Source organism: Myotis davidii, unplaced genomic scaffold (genome assembly GCF_000327345.1).
Source record: "Myotis davidii unplaced genomic scaffold, ASM32734v1 scaffold73, whole genome shotgun sequence".
Classification (NCBI taxonomy): domain Eukaryota; kingdom Metazoa; phylum Chordata; class Mammalia; order Chiroptera; family Vespertilionidae; genus Myotis; species Myotis davidii.
The window spans coordinates 1065279-1087188 of NW_006286675.1; the positions used below are offsets into that span (position 1 = coordinate 1065279).

Consider the following 21910-nt stretch of genomic DNA (forward strand, 5'->3'; position numbering starts at 1 on the left):
AATCACATGTTAGAGCAGAAGTTAATAATCTTACAAATTGACTTTTCAAAAATATTTTTCTCTCAATGTATCACTCATAGATTATTTTCAAAAAACAAAGGTACATTGTGCCATTAAAGTAATGAGATCTGGTGCTCACCACCAGCCGCAAGCTCCCCTAATATGTGACCTCCTGGAAGGATGCACAACGCCACCTGGAAGTATTCCTGATAAATGCATTTGACCCGAATTTAATTATGAAAAACCAAACAAATCAGAATGTGGGGCATTTTATAAGATATTGGCGTGGGCTTGGGATCTTTGAAAAACTCTATGTCCTTACAAATGGCCAATATGAAAAGATGCTCATTGTCACTAATCGTAGGAGAAACACAAATTAAAACCATAATGAGATACTACCTCACATCTGTCAGAATGGCTGTCATGAATAAATCAACAAACCACAAGTACTGATAAGGATGTGAAGAAAAGGGATCCCTCATGAGCCATTGGAGGAAATGCAAGTTGGTGCAGCCACTTTAGAAAAGAGTTTGGAGCCCTCAAAGTTAAAAATGGAACGAGTTTTGACCCACCAATTCCACTTCTGGGAATATATATCCAAAGAAATAAAAAACAATAATTCAAAAAAATATATGTACTCCTATGTTCATTGAAACTTTACAATAGCCAACATATGAAGGCAACACAAATGTCCATCAATAGACAAGTGAATAAATAACTGTACATATATACAATGGAATATTACTCGGCTATAAAAAGAATGAAATCCTATCATTTGCGACAGCATAGATAGACACAGAGGGTATTATGCTAGGTGAAGTAAGTCAGAGAAAGACAGATACCATATGATTTCACTTATATGTGGAATCTAAAGAAAAAATAAGCAAAATCGAAACAGACTCATAGATACAGAGAACAGACTGACGGTTGCCAGAGGGAAGGGGATTGAGTGAAAAAGCTGAAGGAATTAAAAAGCACTAATTGGTACTCACAGAATAGTCACGGAGATGTAAAGTACAGCACAGGGATTATCCTATATAATAAAAAGGTGATATGCAAATAGACCAAATGACAGAACAACGGAACAACCAATCAAAGGGTAATATGCTAATGACATGCTAAGGCTACTCAACCACTCGCTATGATGTGCACTGACCACCAGGGGACAGATGCTCCAACTAGTAGGTTAGCTTGCTGCTGGGGTCCAGCTGATTAGGACTGAGCAAGATGAGCCGGACACGCCCTGGAGCCCTCTCGCGGTCCCTCCCTGGCCCGATTGTGCACAGTGAGGTCCCTCAGCCTGGCCTGCACCCTCTCACAACCAAGGACCCCTCAGGGGATGTCGGAGAGCTGGTTTCAGCCCCATCCCACAGACCACTCCTCTTGGGAGGGCACCAGATGCAGGGCTCATGGCTGGTGAGCCTCTTCTGATCAGGACTGATTGGGCATGAGCCTGCGGCAGGCACAGTGGGGCTGGGATGAGCGGGAGTGGCAGATCGGAGCTTCAGGTGGCATTGGACTGCGGGTTCCAGCCAGATCCCAGCAGGCCACCCAGAGGGACTCCACCCATGCACGAATTTGTGCACCGGGCCTCTAATAGTCAATAATATTGTAAGAACTATGTATGGTGCCAGGTGGGTACTGGAAATATTAGGGGGCACACTTTGTCAAGTATGTGATTGTCTTACCGCTATGCTATACAAAATAGTATTGGATGTAAACTATGATTGAAAAATGGAATTTAAAAAAAAATAAAAGGAAAATTCAATGTTTGGAAAAACAATGAAATATAACAGAGCTATTTATTGAAAACTACAAAATTTTGCTCAGAGACATTAAAGTAGACTTAATAAATGAAGAGTTATACATTGTTGATGGGTAGAAGGCTCAATGTTGTTAAGATGGCAAGTCTCCCCAGATTATCCTATAAATTCCGTCCAATGACAAGCAAACCCCCATAAGGCTCCTTATAAAAATTGAAAAGTGGATTCTAAAATTAATATGGAAATGCAAAGAACCTAGACAGCTAAAACAACTCTGAAAAAGAATACAGTTGAAGGTGTAACACTGTCTGAATTTAAGAATTATTATAAAGCTACAGCATGACACTGTTGTAAAGAAAGACAAATAGGTTGATGGAACTGAAGAGAGTCCATAAATAAACCCACACATGCATGAAAAACTGATTTCTTACAAAAGCACAAAGGTATGGTAGTGGATAAAGTACACATTTTTAACAAATTGTGCTAGAATGACATTTATATCCAAAAATGAACTTAGATCGGTACCTAGTACCATATATAAAAATTAATGCAAATGGGTTATAGATCCAAACATAAAACCCAAAACCATAAACATCTAGAATAGATAGGAGAAAATTTTTTGTGGCCTTCAATTAGGCAAAAACTTCTTAGATATCACAAAAAAGTGTACCATCTATAAAAGAGCAAATTGAAAAATTGGACTTTACCAAAATTAAAAACTTCCACTCTTCAAAGGACAAAATTAAGAGAATGAGTTGATAAGCCACAGACTAGGGACAAAAAAGAACTTTGCAAAGCATATATCTGATAAAGATCCTATGTCTAGAATCCCAAACTCTCACATCTTAGCATTAAGGGAAAAGCCAATAAAAAAAAAAATGGGAAAAAAAGATTTGAACTGACACATCACCAAAGGCATACAAGTGGCAAATTACCCAGTGGAATCTGCTGAATTACCTAGGCTTCTTAGTAAATTGTAAATTAGAATGAGAATGAGATTTTCCTGCACACACCTTAGAGTGGCTAACATGCAAAAGTCTGACCATGCCAAGTGTTGGAGAGGCTTTAAATCAGCGGTTCTCAACCTGGGGGTCGTGACCCCTTTGCGGGTCGAACGATCCTTTCATAGGGGTCACCTAAGACCATCGGAAAACATATATATAATTACATGTTGTTTTTTGTGATTAATCACAATGCTTTAATTATGTTCTATTTGTAACAATGAAATTGGGGGTCACTACAACATGAGGAACTGTATTAAAGGGCCGCGGCATTAGGAAGGTTGAGAACCACTGCTTTAGAGGAACTGGAACTCTCTCTCAGACACTGCTGAAAAGCACATAAAATGATATTCCCATATTTCTTTGGTAGTTTCTTAAACTTTAATCATGTACCTACTATATGGTCCAGCCATTTCTCTTCTATGTGTTTACCCAAAACAAAATGAAAAATATGTACATAGAAAGCCTTGTATATGACATTTATAACAACCCAAACTGGATACAACCTAAGTGTCCATTGGCAGATGAATGGTTAAATAAATGTGGTAAAACCATGCAAGAGAATACTACTCAGCCACAAATAAATTCAACAATGTGGGTGAATCTCAAAATAATTACATTGAAAAAAAAGAACACAGAAAAGTGCATATTATATGCCCCTATTCATATAAACTCTAGAAAATGCAATTTGATTTACAGCTGGGGCAAAGGGCTGAGCCTCCTACCCCAGCATCTCCCAGGCATTCTTTGGGGGCTTCCCGAGGGGAGGGGGTGGAACCTTGGGCAGTATGAGACTCCTCAGCCAAGGAATTCCCAGAGGACCACTGGCTGAGAGCGGTGGCTGCTGACGTCACCAGCATCAGGGAGAAGCTGCTACTCAGAAACACCTCCTTCTATAGGGTTCTCCGCTCTGTGGGCCTGACATCTCTGTGGACATCACCGAGTAGACATTTCAGTTTTATGTGTGTTCCCATAAGAAATGCCTGGCGATCCCATAAGCCAAAACTGAATAGAGAATGTGCTTTTAAGATTATGTTTTAAGACTCATTCATCTGCTTTTCTTAGAATTATATCAAAGTTTGATGTGGCTTTATTACAAGAGTCTGATGGAATGATACTTTTATCTAAGAATATTTTTTCTTAAATTATACAGACTCTATAGTACACATGAGCCAAGTGTTTTCTGGGTGTAAAGAGACAGCAGTTTACTCAGATGCCCATTAGTTAACCAGTTTATGGATCTCTTTCATCCTTTTTTAAAAAGTGGATTTTTTTTAAAAAGAAGGGCAGGGTAGGAATTCCAAATAGGAATAAATGCAGGGTTGAGGCCTGAAGAGAGAACATCTTAGCAATAAAAGGAATTGATGGTGAAGAACTGGCTCCGAGTAGCTGAGGCTAGATCAGGCTACTTGAGGGGAGGGGAAGGGCAGCTGATATACATTTCTGGGCCCAGCACTCTAGAAGGGGGCCCAGGAGTCAGCTGTGCTCATATCAATTCATTTTGCCTGCAAAGATCTATAGCCAGACCACCCTTGCTGGAGGCGGGGTGGAAACATTTTTTTAGGAGAGCTCAGACCCACTCAGGGGTTTGTACTATGTTGCTGTGGTTTAGGATTGACATCCTGGCATTGCATGAGAGGAGGTGGAATGCCCAGAATGATAGCAGTGGTTCCTCTCTTACCCTGACTCCTCGCATCCACTCCAGCCACTTGTCATCTCCACCTCCTAATAGCTCTCTCATCTGTCCCCTGCTGCCCTCTTCATTATCATTATCCTAGACTGAGCCATCACGCTTTCTAAAGAAGGTGAATTTTTTAAAAGTGATATTTATTGATGATTCAGAGAAACTCCTAAAGGGCTCAGAATTGCAAAATAGAATGCATCTAAGATCTCAGTTAAGTCAAAGTCAGCAGCTTTCTGTAAAAACAAAAAAAAATTTAAACACCCTGAACTCTTCACTGAGTTGTCATGGCAACCATTTCATTTGTTCCCATAGAGGAGACAATTAGGTGCTGACCTGGGTGTTGGCCCAAGGGTTTTGAAAGAAAAGCTTCCTTTTCTCCAAAGGGGACAGGGCTGTTGATTTTTATTGTTGCTTCAGGCTCTGAAGGACTCATTACTGATAGTTATGCTTTATGTTTAATGAGTACAAGAAAGAGAGGTTAGAAAATGCAGGTGGCAAACCCCAGGACAACACAGTGTATCCCTCCCTTGGGCCAGTTCACAGGAACATCCCACTCCTTCACTCAGGTACCCTTCTAATTTATTCTCTGAGACAATGGCAGCGGTGGAACGAAAGATTCCTAACGGAATCTCCGTGGGCCTAAGACTTCCTTCCTTAAAGTACCAGTTAAGTCCCTTGTATTTTCCACCCACAATGCTAGGCTCTGGGGATACAACAGTGAGCTAAACACACATGCTTATAAGCCTAACCAATGGACACAGCCACCATCGGGGTGAGGGCATGAGTGTGTGTGTGGAAGGGGGTGAGGGGGGGGTGGCGGAGGAAGGACACATATGGAATACCTTAATAAAGAAAAAAAATGTATCAAATATCAAACATTAATTTTTTTTCAATTACAAAAAAATAAATAAAACATACCATTAAAAAAACCCACACATGCTTCCTGGTGAGAGAAATAGATACAAATCACACACACACACACACACACACACACACACACACACACACATTTAAATACTAATTATTATGAGTGCTTGGAGTGCTCATTAACTGGATGGTATTAGCTAGTTTTGGTCAGAAAGGTAGAAGGGGTGGAGGAACGTTCCAGGGAAAGGGAAGATCATATGCAAAGGCCCTGTGACAGGAGAGAACATGGCACATTCAAGGGACAGGGAAGAGTCCAGTGTGCTGATTTCTACAAAATATTCTGGTCTTTACCAGAATGGGGTCATCTATCTTTGTGTTTCGTCTCCTCTGTTTATTATCTCCGCCATGGCTGCTCTGGAGGCGTGTCCTGCCACAGGGCTGGAGGATGGAGGGAAGCCAATGAAATGGCTCGAGGCAATAGTACTGGAAAAATGGAAATGATTATTGTTCAGAGCCAAAGCACACGGCTACACTGTCAGGTGCTACACAGACACGAATGTTATCCACACAGCATTCTGACCAGGGCGTTAGATTTTAAGAAGGATGGCCCACTTGCAGGCCATCTCTTCCTGCCCAGTGCTCTGTGCCATTTCTCAGGACATTTCCTTAAGTATCAACATCCAGGCTTCAAAAGGATAAGTGAGGCGCACAAGATCCCCCAGTTGTCAGCCAGCAGCAGGGCCTGCATCCAGTCCGGAACTGACAGCAATCCTAGCGCACCTGCCACATCCCCCTCCCCCGCTCCTGGCTTCGCAGTGTCTCCTTGCTAGATTGCACTCGTTCCCTGTGCAGCTGCTGTGAACTGAGGACTTCCTGAGCGCCAGGAGCGATGGCCAGTAAGTGGAAAGTATGCTCCATGCCCTCTGGGGACAGTCTCGTGAAGGGACACTGTTAAATTAGCACTAAAATGAATGAATAATTACAAACTGTGATGAATGTAATGAAGGGAGATAATGTGTTCTATAAGCAAGCAAGAGAGTAAGGACATCATAGGCACTTGAAGGTCAGAGAAGCAAGCCCTCCTGGAGGAAGTGAGACTGCCAGGTAGGAGAGAGCCAGCCACAGGTGCGGGAGAACAGCATCTAAGGCAGAGAGAGCGGATGTGCGAAAGCCTTGAGGATGGGCAGAATACTGTGCATTTGAAAGACTCAGAGAAGACACGGGAAGGCAGAAGGGCGGCACTGAAGAGTGCCTTGACCATGTTAAGCATTTTATCTCCATCGAAAGTGTGATGAGCAGTTGACCTAATAGCAGGAAAGCTGGAACCTCCAGTACATTAGTCCTCAGCATTGAGTTCTAGGGACAAATGAGACCGGGGCAATACCTCTCAGGTCTGACAGAGAGTCTAGGAAGGCTTCCAGGGCAGACTCAGGAGGTAAAACGGAAGCCAGACTGCAGGCCCTTGAGAGTGAGTGGGGAGGAAATGGGTCTTTATAGAGCTTGGAAACAAAAATGAAAGGAAAATAAATCTTATAATGGAGGTAAAACCTGAGTCACTTTTTCTCTCTCTTGCTGGGAGAGTTATTTCCTGGCCCCGTCTCAGAGCCCTCATTGTGCCATTTAGGGTCACAGGCTGGACAAACATTTATCTCTACTTTTCTGGGGAATCTCATTGCAGTTATTTGCTCCTTTTGGACATAAACCCTTACACATCTGGGGGTCTTAATGGGGATCAGTGCACAGTTACTAGTATCACTGGGTGGCAATGCATGGCCTGGTTTCCAGCTATTAATGTGGTTTGCCCTTCAGCCAGGAGCACCACTTAGCACAGTGACTCATGGGTATCTCGGCACCTTATGCAGGCAAGGCAAAGGTTGGGGGGGGGGGCGCCTCCCTCCCAGCACATACCGACATACTAGTGTTCGTAGAAGAGGAGGGAGCAAAGACAATAGAGGAAAGGGGGAACCCAAAGCACAGGCGGGAGCTGCCACTGCTCCCCCGCCAGACGGGAAAGACACAGACCAAAGGAACAGAGCAAGTCAGGAAAAATAATAGCCACGGCAGTCAGAGGAAGCTGGATGCTTATGATGACCAAACCCTGTCAAGTTCATCAGAAAGCCATTGCCAATGGCGCTGAAAGCTGAGCTAAGAACACGCTTTCTTTTTGTAGGTCTGACATTGTCTTCTCCTCAATGACGCTCGTGGGTCCAATTTTAATGAACGAAAGTCCAAATGAAAACACAATAAATGTGCCCAGAAAATGCAAAAACTGTCTCTTTTTTTTTAGCTATTATTTTGACATTGATATTTTCATTTGATTATTGTCTTTTTATATTTACTGCAACTACAAAGATGTCTTTAAAAGTTGGCAAAACTAGACAGCCTTGCTCTTATACCAATGGGCTATTTCAAATGACAAGTTTAGAAACAGAATCAGTTCAGACTTTTTTTTTTTAACCCACTGGTTTACTTGCAAAGTAATACAGACCATCATTGCATATTACCTGGTATAGTCCCCAGCGAGGAGCAAGCCAGCATTTTCACATTATAAGACAGAATCTGAAATTGCCTCCCGCAAAAAGGCTGTTATGTTCAGTCTTGATGAATGTGGCCAAGGACTCCAAGGTGGCCAATGGGATCTGGCAGAAGTGTGTCTCTAGGCTGACTGTGGGGGAAATGCTTTGCCTTTGTGTGTTAAATCACTAAAGGCAGAGACCTAACATCCCCGAGGCTCTCCAACCAGAAGGAATAGTAAATAACCTTTTACACAACACATCGGAGCAAATAGTGCCAGTATTAGCTATGTAACAGAATAAAATTCCTGCCTTGCAGTTGGAGGGGGCGACACATGAAATCAAAATTGAAAGGTCAGACGGCTGGTGGAGGAAAGAAATTCATAGTGTGTGTAGGCCGGGCCTGCTTGTGTCCAGAACAATGAGAAGTGATTTGCCTACAACTGTCTATCAAAATGGCCTGCAGTGCATGAGGGTGGCTGGCATGGGGAGTGGAACAGTCAGCTCCCCGAGGATGTGGCCCATTGGAATCACAGCATCTCTGATTTTGCTATGTAGGAATAGACACAGCCGCAGGCTTCCGGTCCAGAGAGCAAAGAACTGAGATGTAGGTGATTCCAAACATGACATAATCACTTGTCTCCTGTTCCAGAACTGATTTGCATTCACCTGGCGCACTTGTCTTACGTTCGTCCAAGTAAATAATGTAATTGTCAGCAGACTTAATATCATGTCTGCCTGGAGATACTAAATGAGAAAAAACACAGTATAACTAGGTCTTGTGCAAGGATCATCTAGTTTCCTCCATTATCTACAATGTTATACCAGGTATCTGTCCAAGAGTGTGTCCCAGCATACCTGATGTATCTCTTTATGTATGTCATCTATATATTTAATTATACATCGCTCACTCACAGATAGAAGGGCTAAGCAGACGCTGGGACCTTCTACTCTAGTAAAGACCCTTGTATTTCCTGAGCACCCACGTGTACTAGGCACTGAGCCAACTACTTTTCACACACTATTTCCTTTAATTTTCAGAACAGAATGTCTCAGTGGTAGTGGTGAAATGAGGTGGGGTTTTATATCAGACACTCTTGTAACAAATTGCTAGGGTTTGGATTTTCAGTCTGTCACTTGAAGTGGCTTCCCAAAGTCACTCACCCACTATCCAAGGCCAACATTTGAAATCAGTTCTGAAAACAAAGATCTTGTTCTTTTCATTACACTATCCTTCTAGAACAGTGGTTCTCAACCTTCCTAATGCCGCGACCCTTTAATACAGTTCCTCACGTTGTGGTGACCACCAATTTCATTGTTACAAATTGAACATAACTAAAGCATAGTGATTAATCACAAAAACAATATGTAATTATATATGTGTTTTCCAATGGTCTTAGGCGACCCCTGTGAAAGGGTCATTCGACCCCCAAAGGGATCACAACCCACAGGTTGAGAACCGCTGTTCTAGAAGATGCAAGTCTCCCTCTCCTGGAACAAAAGCAGCAACAACCAGTATTCCCCCCGATCATCATGCTAATCCTTTTATCATCATGTATCCTTTCAGAACTAAGGCAAAGTCTTCAGTATGTTGACCCCTGGATGACTGAGAAAGTCCTAATTTGGAACATTCTGTCACATTCCCAGCCATGTGTCAGCATTTATTTTTCTGAAATATGGTTACTCTAATTAGGAAGCAGGAGGTATTGGCGGTAAGGATAGAAAGCGGTGGCTTAACTGCCAGAAACTTTTCTTTCAATGTAGTCATGTGACTGTTCCAAACATTTGTCAAGTAATAATACACCCTTCCCCTTTTGACTGCATCAGACAATTTTTTATTTTTATTTCACAGACTGTGGGATGTCATGAAAATTATGAAACTTCTCCCATCCCACCTGAAAACTGCATAAAGCCTTCTTGTCCCAATTCTCAGCTGTCACTTGGGAACACATATTTAGTCACTTCTTACGAGATAGTCAATGACAGATACAATAATGGCTGAGTATACTTTCAAACAAAATAGAAGCCTACTTAATGAGATTTTGTTCCCTAAAACAGGCTTTCATTTGGTGGAATCCATAAGGAAGATCATCCTTTTTAAATGTATTAAGATTGCACTTTAAAAAAAGTGATTTTATGTTATATCCAATAAATAAACCAGTGATACTAACACCCCTGATTGAGTGGTTGCTACATGCTGGGTACCTTTGTATGTATTTTACAACTGTGAGCCCGTTTGATGCTAACAACAACCTTACAGGTACTATTATCTCCACCCTAGAAATGAGGGCCAGAGGCGCACTAATAGTAGTTAACAACAAAAGACTAAGAGCTTTTCTTAAAACAGTGTTGAATGCCACGGATATTTATCATACCTGCTACTTGCTTCAAGTGTAGACGTTTTTGCTCAACCAGAATTTAATAAGCACATACTTTGTGGCAGACATTGTGTTCATTATTCAGTCAGTTCTGCTATAAGGTGACATAATGTGTTTTTAAAAATTACCGTGCTGTGCAATATTGTGCAATAAACATAGAAATTACGGGAAAAAATTGGGTTAGGGACACATACTCAAAAACATCATCAGTGACATTTTTAAAAGGGATAGGAATCTAATAAAAATGGTGGCCTGGTTTTATATATGTTAGATGACTAAGAAATATATAAATATCACAATAAATGTGGCATTTTACCTTTAAAAAAAAGCCTGATGTTTGCTCATGGAAACAGGTGCCAAACATATTGCTGCTTGTGATTCATGGTGAAATTGCCGAAGGGGGGAGCTGGCAGATGCTTGAGGCATGGGTGTGTGTGTGCATTTCATATATTCCCACACAGCCTGGTTCAGCTGGGTGCAGTTGACTGTGTTCCTTGGGGAAGAAATCACATATTTGCAAACATGAACTTTGCATTATATCCAGATTGTTCACTAATGCATCATTCTCGTCAGGATGACTTTGCATTTTCAAAGCAAATCATGCCTACCATCTTCACAATGCTGTGCCTGAAGCCTGGGCCAATGCAGCCACTTAGCCGTATCTCAATAAAAATGCTGAATGGATAAGTGGATGAATGCATAAATAGTGGAAAAGTATGGTATGTCTCACATAGCCTGTCTGAAAATACAACTAAGAGGGAATGGACAGCAGGTGGTCATGAGTTAGTTAACTCTTATATTAATGATTTGACCCCACCAAATAGTCCCAGAATTTTGCTAATTTTATATATTTAATGATGTTAATTCATTAATATAAATATATTGTTGGTTAATTTCTTATAGTACATAATTTTTATTAAGGACATCCTTAGAAATTATGAGACTATTTTGATGAACCTAAAAATCTAAAACTGGGTTTTTTTCCTAACAGTTCTAGTTTTATATTTATCTATAGGCCTTGTAAATTTTATTCTTTGGACAATAGTGAGAATACTCTATTTTGCAAAGTTTAAAACTTGACATTATTACAACTATTACCAGCATGACTTGAAATCTCTCAAAATAATATTCAAGTATAAACTGATTGTGAAACTTACCCAGAAGAATTGGCAAATTTCAACATTTGTTCATGAGCACTATCTAACAAGTGTTAAAATTCTTTAGTATCTTTGAAATTGAGAATTAGACAAGGAAAACTCAACGACACCTACTTACAAAGCAACACTGGGATCTCATATGAATTCACATTATATCTGACCATGAACTTTTAGGCCAAGATGAGAAAATGCATGGAGCCAATTCAAGTGGGCTCTGCCTGGCACTGAATTAAGTACACACCTGTCTATGTACTCTAACAGTCTATGTGCTGCTACATTTTAGTCAGACAAGGTGTGAATAGGTGTGGTGTTTTATTTTTTTTTTTTAACTTTTTTTTTTTAAATTTTATTATTTATTACAAAGGGTATTACATATGTGTCCATTTTTTCCCCCCGCCCAAGACAGTCCCCTAGCTTATTTCACTTAGCATAATGCTCTCCAGTTCCATCCATGCCGTTGCAAATGGTAAGAGTTCCTTCCTTTTTAGAGCAGCATAGTATTCCATCGTGTAGATGTACCACAGTTTTCTAATCCATTCATCTACTGATGGGCACTTAGGCTGTTTCCAGATCTTAGCTATGGTGAATTGTGCTGCTATGAACATAGGGATAGGTGTGGTATTTTAGACATTACAACCTAGTTAATCAGTAAGACATATGTAAAAAGTTCAAAATATATAAAAGTAGGTACAGAAGAAGCCTTATCTTGAGACCTACACCCCCATCTAATATAATAATAGAGGAATATGTAAATTAACCAAGACACCATAACGTCACGACCGATCTAAAAGCAGCGGAGAGCTACAGGATGTCAGGGCAGCGAGTGGAGAGCTACAGGAGGGCAGGGCAGCAAGCTATGAGTGGGGGAGAGCTACAGGAGGGCAGGGTGGCGAGTTATGAGTGGCGGAGAGCTACCAGTGGCAGTGGGCAGGGTGGCCAGCTGAGGCAAGCTGCAGCAAGTTACTCGTGCATGGATTTGTGCGCAGGGCTACTAGTAATCTAATAAATAAATATCAGCCAGGAAGTAAATATTAGCAGCTGACATTTCATGGGTACTTATTTCCGAGGCATTCTGCTAACCACTCTTCATATATTAATTGTATCTTCAAAACCCCCATAAAGTAGGAACTATTATTATCTTCATTTTATAAATAAGGAAACTGAGAGACAAAGAAAATATTTGCATGCATTCCACGCATCGGACTTTAGGAAAACTACTGTTCAAGAATGTTATGCAAAGCTCTTGGCTGTCTGGACTCCAAATCCCTTGCCTCACTGCACGCTAGTTGCATAAACTGGATTATGCATGATGAACATTAGGAAAGCCACATTCAACCAAGCAGTAGAAGCTGGGTCTGGAACATTTGGGTTGATGATAAAATTAAGGTTTAATTATCAAAACACACAGAAATTACAAGGCACCTGGCATCCCTCCCACAAGCCTAGGCCACTGGGGACTGACCACGGTGGGGAAGACTTTCCTCCATGGACACCAATGCCTTCACATCTCTAAAGAAATAGTAAGGAGGATTAAATAAAAGGATGTGAAGTAAGTACCCAAGATGAAATAGAGTTAAGCATTTTGCAGTAAGCATCAGATCAGCTGAGACTAAAAATAAATGTGTTGCAACTTGCTAAAGGAATGCACTAAAGTTGACGCTTGGCTGAACACTCAGAGCTTAACAGTGAGCCTCCTAATTAATAGCAAAGAAACAGTTCCCTCCTGGGGCTTAATGGGGGTGGATCCCTGTGGATCAATACCTCTGAGATCCCTGTAGACCGAAGCCTTCCAATCTTTCTACTTATTTTACAGTACTTTCATAGTACAGCAGGCCCTCAAATAATAGCATTTCACTCAGTGTTGTTTTGTTATAACATTGATGAGATGCCATAGGAACTTAACTCATGTGTATATCAATTAGACTATGGTAAAATTGGTTTCCTTATATTTCATTTTGCTTAGTCGCAGAACCTATTGACATCATTGAGGACTGGCTGTACTTACTATCTGCTAAGTTCTATTTTAAGATCAGAAAGGTCCAGGCAGCCAGTAGGTGACATGGAAATTCTGCAGTATATTTAGAGAAAGGCTGTTTGACCACTCAGTCATAGGTAGGAAAAGGTGTTTATCATACAAACACATGAGCTCATTCATTGAGTATTTATTAAGTGCCTACTGTTTGCCAGCACTGCAGATATAAATTGCACCATGGACACAGGCCTAGAGCTATAGTCTAGTTGGGGAGACAGATGGTCAAGTGATCAGGGTAGTGGGAGTATTAAGTACAAATGGGAACCAATGATGTAAAGAAAACAGATTGTTGAGGGCATGGGAGTTAAGGAGCTGGCCTGCCTAGATGGATGCTCTAAGCAGTAGAGGAGGAACATTCCTAACAGATGAAAACAAGAATAAAATAAAACTGCATGTGTGCACGTATGCAGGGTTTGTGGTTGGGTGAGCATAGCATCTTCAAGACCTGAAGGAGTGCCCCTTCAGATGATGCACTGGAGAGGGAGGTGGGGATAGTGGTGAAAAATTGGTCAGTAAATTAGACAGGAGGCAGATGATTTGTGGCCTTGTAGAATCCATTAAAGATGGGGTTTTGCCCTGGCTGGTGTGGTTCAATGGATAGAGTGTTGGCCTGGGGCCTGAAGGGTCCTGGGTTCAATTCCTGTCAAAGGCACATACTTGGGTTGCTGGCTCCATCCCCAGTAGGGGGCGTGCAGGAGGCAATCGATCCATGATTCCCTGTCATCATGGATGTTTCTATCTCTCTCTTCCTCTCGTTTCTTCTCTGAAATCAATAAAAATATTTTTTTTAAAAAATATGGGGATTTTATCCTCAGATCGATGCAAAGGCAAAGTTGTGGGAAATCATGACCAATATGTTCTCAAGGAACTAGGCTTTCCACTAACATGGAAGACTATGGTAGCTAGTCACTCTTTTATTTAAACAAGATTTTAATTGATTTATCTGCCTACCTATCTTTTTATATATATCTAGTCTATTGAGGTATGATTGACAAATTAAAGGTGTTTATTTTTATCTAGCCTATTGAGGTATGATTGACAAATTAAATATGTATATATTTAGGTTATAGAACATGATATTTAAGGTATGCAACATGATGACTTAAGCTCCATTGAAAAATAATTACCACAATCCAGCTAATTAACACATCCATCACCTCACATTTCATCTAGCTTTGACAAGTCTTGTAAGATACAAATATTCCTAAATGTATTGTGGGGCACTTCTAGATCATGACAGGGAAGTTTATAAACACAACTGGACCAAGTCATCTATAGGTTTTCCCTCGCTGATCTGACCATTTCCTACACCCTTCCACCTTCATCTTTTTGAATGGAGGCCAGACAAGAATTGAACACATCAAACAGTGAGTGGGTGGTTGCTCGATCGAATTCCCAAGGAAGCAGAAGGAGACAAGTGCAGGTCTGGTCACTATCCAAACCACAAATAACAATGTCAGAAGGAGATCTTGCAACCTATTAGCAATTGGTAAGTGTAAAGACACTGGACCAGAAAACATAACTAGATCTTGGTCCCCTGCCTTTGGTATTTTTAAAATCAGAATTAAGCAAGAAGGGCTTACTCTCTAGGGAAACTCAGTCACTACTTTGTAGGCATGGTGAAGGTGAACCCCTTTGAAAAACTATATATACCCAAAGTGCATGAATTGATATATATTGACATAAGGACTTTTCAAACAAGGCCCCAGAGTCTCTGTGTATCAAAAGGTCATGTAGAGTTAATCATTTTGTCTAAGTATGGGGAATAAAAACCAATTCCCTTACGCAAGGTTTTACAGATTTCCATGATCTGCCCATCTTCATATTCAATTGCCATTCTGATTAAAAGTACTTCAAATCTGATGCTGGATCTACTCCGAAATCTTATGTAGAGACTTCTCCAGGGCAAGCACACACATGGATTCTCCCAAACATTCAAACAATAAAAATTCAAATAAAAATCTGCATAAACTCTCCAATAAATGTTCAGAGTCATCCTTTCTTGCTTTTTTATTTTTTTAATCAGAAACCCTTAGAGATTGTTATGCTATCTCTCCTAGCCATAGTCATTCTTGACATCACGTTAAGTGTTGAATCTCCCTCTGCGGTCATTTTATTTGTAATAGTGTCTTGTGTGTTGTGTCTCCTAGCTCTACATACAAACCACCACGCTTACAATCTCCATGAACCTAAGTGCGTCAGTGGCGCTGGGGATGCTATACATGCCGAAAGTGTACATCATCATTTTCCACCCTGAACTCAATGTCCAGAAACGGAAGCGAAGCTTCAAGGCAGTAGTCACAGCAGCCACCATGTCATCACGGCTGTCACACAAACCCAGTGACAGACCCAACGGTGAGGCAAAGACAGAACTCTGTGAAAACGTAGATCCAAACAGTAAGTACCTCTTCCTTCCTTACATCTGCCTGTGCTGCATCCAGAAGCTCTCGGGAATGTGGTGTGTGCTTGCCTTTCTCAGAAGAAACGCTGGAACCATTCTTGTCTTAGTGACTTGGGTTGCCTTGAGGAATGCTAACATTTTCTCCTAAGAGTCCTGCCTTATTCTCAATACCCTTTTCTTTTGTTCACCCTGTTGGGGGCACAACTCACAAGTGGGAAACCTTCCCTGCCCCTTGCTTCTTGTCCTCTGGTCCCAACCCTTCCCAACAAACACCTTTGTTGCACCTTTCCTGTTAGGGGAACACTTCCTGTTTAGGAAAATGTTTAACACCAGATTGATCTCTAGCAGTAAGAATGAAATTAGACTGTTTAAGAATTTTAGAATCATAACTTCTTTCCACTGGAACATGAATGAGAAGAAAGCTATGATTCTTTACTAAGCAAGCCTTCTAGACATACAAACATTGGAAAACTTTCATCCAGGCATATAGGCCCGGACTCCACAAGGAAATGGCATCCCCATGTGGGAAAGACATCTACCACATCACCACAGGAGAGTTCCATTCAGTGAAACTAAGTATCACGAGTGGGATCAAGGATTAAATGTCAGATTTGATATGCCACATGGCATATCTGTAACCTCTGGGTAGCCTTTGTTCAACCCTGAAAATAAACCTAAACAAGGTAGGCATAAAAAAAGTATCCAGAGGTTAAATGCATGGAATTCCCAATTGCTCATTTTACAATATTGGTGTTATAGTAAATTTCAAATTAAAAAGGAGACTTCTAGAATTTGTTTTCTAGAAATATTTTGATCAGTTTCATATAGAATGAAGTAGAAACAAGTGTTCATGATAATTCCTGTTTTTAAAATGGACGGGGGTTCAGGTTGTGAATTCAGTCACTCAGGACATACTATTTTTCAGTTATGAGCTGATTTTGTTGTAGCCAAAGCCTTATTGCCAAGCAAAAAGAATTCCTAGTTTAAATACTATGAAGCAGTCCTTTATGTCTGCAGCAGGAGAGAGATCTTTACAAGCCAGGAGGCAGTGGAGTGTGATCCTGACAAACACTGTAGAGAGATCCATGATCTGACACATCTCCATTTCTAAATGGTTGGCTGGGTGACTACTGTACAACACTTTAAGAATTCATAGAGAAGATAGCAAAGGCTCAGTAACAACATGGTGGACCTCCCTTTGACTTTTCAATAGAAGAGGTTCTGGGACAATGGAAGAGGAAGGAGACACATCACCCAGAGAGAAGGGAGAGCCAGAATGGGCAGAATGAACAGGCTCTGACCTTGGGTTTCCAGGGCAAATGGTTAGTGGAGAGAAGTGGATGGCGGATCGCAGTGGTATTCAATGTGATGTAGGAAGAGGCTTCGTGCTGAGACAGACCTGGGTTCAAATACAAGCCACTCACTTACTGGCTGTGTGACTTTGAGAATCACTGAGCTTTCTTAAAGCTTAATATCTGTCATAACTGTCATGAAATATCATGCATCTGGAAAATAGTTGAGCAAATAAGTGTTAATTTCCTTCCATTCCTGAAAGACAAAAATCTTTGCCTGAAAGTACATTTCAGCGTGTGTTATTATGTAGATATGCTGGTGCAGTTAAAGGCTAACTGTGCACCAGGAAGTAGATAAAACTAATTTACGAAAAGGAATATTTCCATGAACATACCTATGCATCTATTTATATGTATATTTGTATTAATAAATATAGCTGCGTATTTATACCTCTATAGAGTTTTATTCTAGAACCCCTTGTCAATTTGCATTTCACAAGGCCCTTATCCTGGAGACATCCCAATAACAGATTTACATTTATATCTGTACACACACACACACACGCACAAACACACACATCAAGATATGCCTAAAATCAGTAAGCAGAAAATATAGTCAAAACTCTAAATGTATTGAAAAAAATGACAAAATTAGAAGTTTTTAATTTGGACAATTAATTCAGTACTATGCTACTTAAAAATAATTAGCTTGAAACAACGTCGCTACTGCTGTTAACTTTTAATGATTAGATTCTATCCCTATTGAAGCTGTTTGGGGTATGATAATGCTAATACTAACAACACTACTAATATTACTACTACTAATAATAATACATCAACTGTCCTTTGAAATGGGGATTGTGCATAATGGCGTTTATAGACTATCTTTCTCCTCCCAATAACTGTGGAATGGGGTTATGATTCTCATTTACTGAAGAAACCTAAGCTTAGCAAGATTAAGGGACATAACCAAAGTCACACATCTAGTTAGCAGCATAGGGGAGACTGAAACCCAGGTCTGACTCCCAAATCCATGCTTGTTTCTCTTTGCTGCTGTTTCTTGGGAGGTGAGTGGCATGTTGTAATTCCAGCACAGTACTTATGCTTTTGGCTTCCACAGTTGGTAATACTTGCATATAAAGAATATAATGATATATTGTGGCAGACTCTGTAGTTAAATGTGCTGTGAAATGTATTATTGCTTGAAGTGTTATCTATAAAGACAGGATTAACATGCGCTCAAAGAAGGCTGCCCGGGTAGAGGCCACATGCTACTAACTCAAAACCCAAATATCTTATTAGCTGTATCAGTCACAGTAAGTATTCCATTTGGAATACATTGGGTGCCTCTCCCTTGAAAAGGCTTTATTGACTCTTGTCATTATGGTTGTTTTGGTGCCTACACAAAGATAAATCAAATAGAGCCTTTATCTCGTAATCAGTCCAAAAGATTTTGAAAAATTGATTTAGTTCTTTTGGACTTGTCTGTCTAGACCAGCGGTTCTCAGCCTGTGGGTCGCGACCCCTTTAGGGGTCGAACGACCCTTTCACAGGGGTCGCCTAAGACCATCAGAAAACATATATAATTACATATTGTTTTTGTGATTAATCACTATGCTTTAATTATGCTCAATTTGTAACAATGAAAATACATCCTGCATATCAGATATTTACATTACAATTCATAACAGTAGCAAAATTATAGTTATGAAGTAGCAACGAAAATAATTTTATGATTGGGGGTCACCACAACATGAGGAACTCTATGAAAAGGTCGCGGCATTAGGAAGGTTGAGAACCACTGGTCTAGACACTCCCTAAACACCATAAAGAACTTGACTAGATATTTGCTGAACCATGGGAGGAAATTCATGTACCTCCAAACATTGGGGTTTCTGAAGGCCCAGCTCTCAAAGAGGAATTTCAAGACATTAACCAGATAAAATCTGCCCAACAGAACTGTGTGTGGTGGTGGAAATGTCCGAGCCACCTGTGGCTCTTCAGTACTTGAAATGTGGCCGCAAAATGAGGAAAGACACGTTTAACTTTGCTCCATTTTAAAGAGTTTAAATTTAAATAGCCATCTGTGGCTATGGCTACCATATCGGACAACACAGCTCTAGACATTCTCTCAACAGGCTGAGATTTCATTCTAGGACACTCAGTTTGAGCCCAGATTGGAAATACCTCCCCAAGTTTTCGCAGTGATGATGATCTGAAGCAAAGTTCACTTAAAGAAATGAAACATTTGACCTGAGACCAAAGTGCAAACAAATAGTTATTTTAAATGATCCAGAAGGAACCACTGATAAGGAAACAGTGGTTTCACAGGGAACAATTACACTTGGACACCCAGCCCTGAGCAATGCAGAAATGTACACATGAAGAAAAAAGAAAGAGCGGGTGAAAAATTCAATTCATGAAAAAGACAACTAGACTATTCTGGTGCGAGGGAACGTTATTACTATATTTCACTAAATGCCAAACACAGCTCTGGTCATCTCAAGTTTCTGAGCTCTGGTAACAGAGACAAAGAAAATACTTCCCGAAATTAAGCTGTCTGGTTAGGAGAAAACAAAAGCACAGGCCGGGCACTTGGAGAAGGAATGTGTCTTTCCAAAGGGGGAATTCTGCACACGATTCTCTGAGGGAGGGAATCGGAGAAGAAGTCCAGTTTCCAGCACGCGCAACAAAGCGAAGAATGAAACAGAAATCTCCCCTTTCTCATTGTCGTTCTGAACACAGTCTCAACGTGTTGCGACCCTCAGTGTTTTCATTTCCAGCAGCTCTGCTCCATCCCTGCCGCCGCCCCTGGTGCATGTGCGCTTCTGCCCATCCAATGCCACTGCAGCTACGTGTCCACATAAAACCCAACCTGCTGGCTCACCGGGAGCAGAAATCAAAACTGCCCTGGCACAGCCTGCCTCTTCCCCAAGAGGTTCCGTTTTCCTCTCAGGTCACTTCTTCCGTTAACATGCCACTGTTTGAGAGAGAAACTTCTCTCTGGATGGAATACACAGAGAGCATCTGCTCACTGGGAGCATTAGATATTGGGATGCTGGCTGGTTTCCACACTGACTGCAGAACAGCAGGGGGGAGAGGGGTGTAGCTCAGCGGCTTCCTGAACTTTTACTTATGCAAACAAGATTTCTGTTGCTAGAGGATCAGAAGAGCCTGACCTAATCTGCAAAGCTTTAGACCTGGCTGCCATGATGCCTTCTCCCCATCCCTGACCACGAATCAGGGCACCTCAAGCTCTGGCGCTGGCTTCTGCATTCTGACTTTGCCATGTGGCCGGGCACCTTTGTATTGCTGACCTGGCAGATGTATGTTCATGGCAAATTGATTGCGCTTGGGACTTGGCTTATCGCTGGCCACCAGGACCCGTGGCTAGTTGGATGGTAGTAGTAACTGAGGCAGCGCGAGTTCATTGAGATGAGTGGGTAAGACCTGCTGCCTCCTCACCTGGAGGGGTCAGACCAGATGTAACTTACCCTCTGGTCGGATAATCCCCTCATAAAGGTAGTGATAGGAGCCCTAAGCTACCTTTGTGCTAACCTAGCATCCATTTCTATCCTATTACCCCTAGGCCGGGCAGAGAAACTCCTGGGCTGTTCAGAGTTAGCTTACTCTGGGGGGTCAGTGGTAACTTGAGATGTCAGGCAGGTGGACACTCCCTTCCTGGATGGGGGGTGTATGACTGAGTACTTGACACTGAGATATAGGTTTGAATATACACCATGTACAAGACTAGTTTAAACCGATGAGCATATTGTATGATGAAGCACATTTAGTTTTATTTTTGAAGCACATTTTAGAAGAAGAAGAATTTTCACCTAAAATAGAAAATTTATAGGAAGGTATATTACATATAACTGTATTCTTTTTAAAAAATATATTTTTTATTGATTTTGGAGAGGGAGAGATAGAATACATCAATGATGAGAGAGAATCATTGATCGGCTGCCTCCTGCATGGCCCCCACTGGGGATCAAGCCCACAACCCTGGCATGTGTTCTTGACTGGAATCAAACCCAGACCCCTTCCGTCCACAGGCAGATGCTCTATCCACTGAGCCAAACCAGCTAGGGCTCACTTTGTATTCCAATGTTGTTTTTCTTTACTGACACTTTCGTATGTATGGTCAGAATATATGTAACTAATTTGTGCTATTCTCAAAGAAGGTAATTATTACATAAAATAGTTGAACTGTCAATACAAGGAGATATTTGACTTAAAAATGTACACAGAAAACACCTGCTGTAAAATGGATATGCACATCTAAGCCTACACAACTAACCATGTCTAGAAAATCCTGGAACACGTGCCTGTGCTGTGTAAATTTGTTAAGGTTCTGTTTTGTTTATGTGCTGCTTCCTCATTCGTTAGAACCCTAGCATTCTCAACACTGTGTTCTTGGCTTCATCTCCTGGACTAGCCATGCAGGCTGGTCAGCGTGCCTGGAATAGGCTGCGGATAAAAGGGATGGAAAGGGATGGCGACAGGAAGAAAACAATTGACCAGACAGATAAATTTTGGGGGGGCTGGTTCTCTCAACTGCTCCACCTCAAGCAAGTCAAGCCAAACTGCCTTAAACCAAGAGGCACCAGTACTCCCATGTTCAGAGGTACCTGAATTGTGGTGAACTGGTCTACCAAAGGCTACTGACCCCACTGAAAGAGTGGCCATGATGTCTATGGTCTCTATTGCAGCCTCTTCCTCAAAAGAAAAAAACAAAAGAATGAGAAGGAGTATTGTTTGAGCATTTATTTTATACATACCTATATATTTACTTTTCCTGTAGACTGTACACCACCAGTAA

The 21910-nt window shown here is 41.1% G+C and overlaps 1 protein-coding gene and 1 long non-coding RNA gene across 3 annotated transcripts in view; one reads left to right on the top strand and one right to left on the bottom strand.

Annotated features, from left to right (window-relative positions):
* Positions 1-21910, top strand: part of GRM7 (glutamate receptor, metabotropic 7) — a 758177-nt gene that overhangs the window by 686740 nt on the left and 49527 nt on the right. The window contains exon 9 of one of the 2 annotated variants that reach the window (XM_006758209.1): positions 15546-15792. In XM_006758209.1, coding sequence (XP_006758272.1) covers positions 15546-15792 — 247 coding nt within the window. Of the gene's footprint in view, positions 1-15521; positions 15793-21910 lie in introns of those variants that run through there. The other variant, XM_006758212.1, reaches the window with a different exon arrangement.
* LOC107182215 lies at positions 1603-16468 on the bottom strand. Its single transcript, XR_001512931.1, has 3 exons — positions 16458-16468; positions 9724-9730; positions 1603-1695 (listed from the first exon to the last, which is right to left on the bottom strand). It is a non-coding gene; the product is annotated as an uncharacterized LOC107182215 (long non-coding RNA).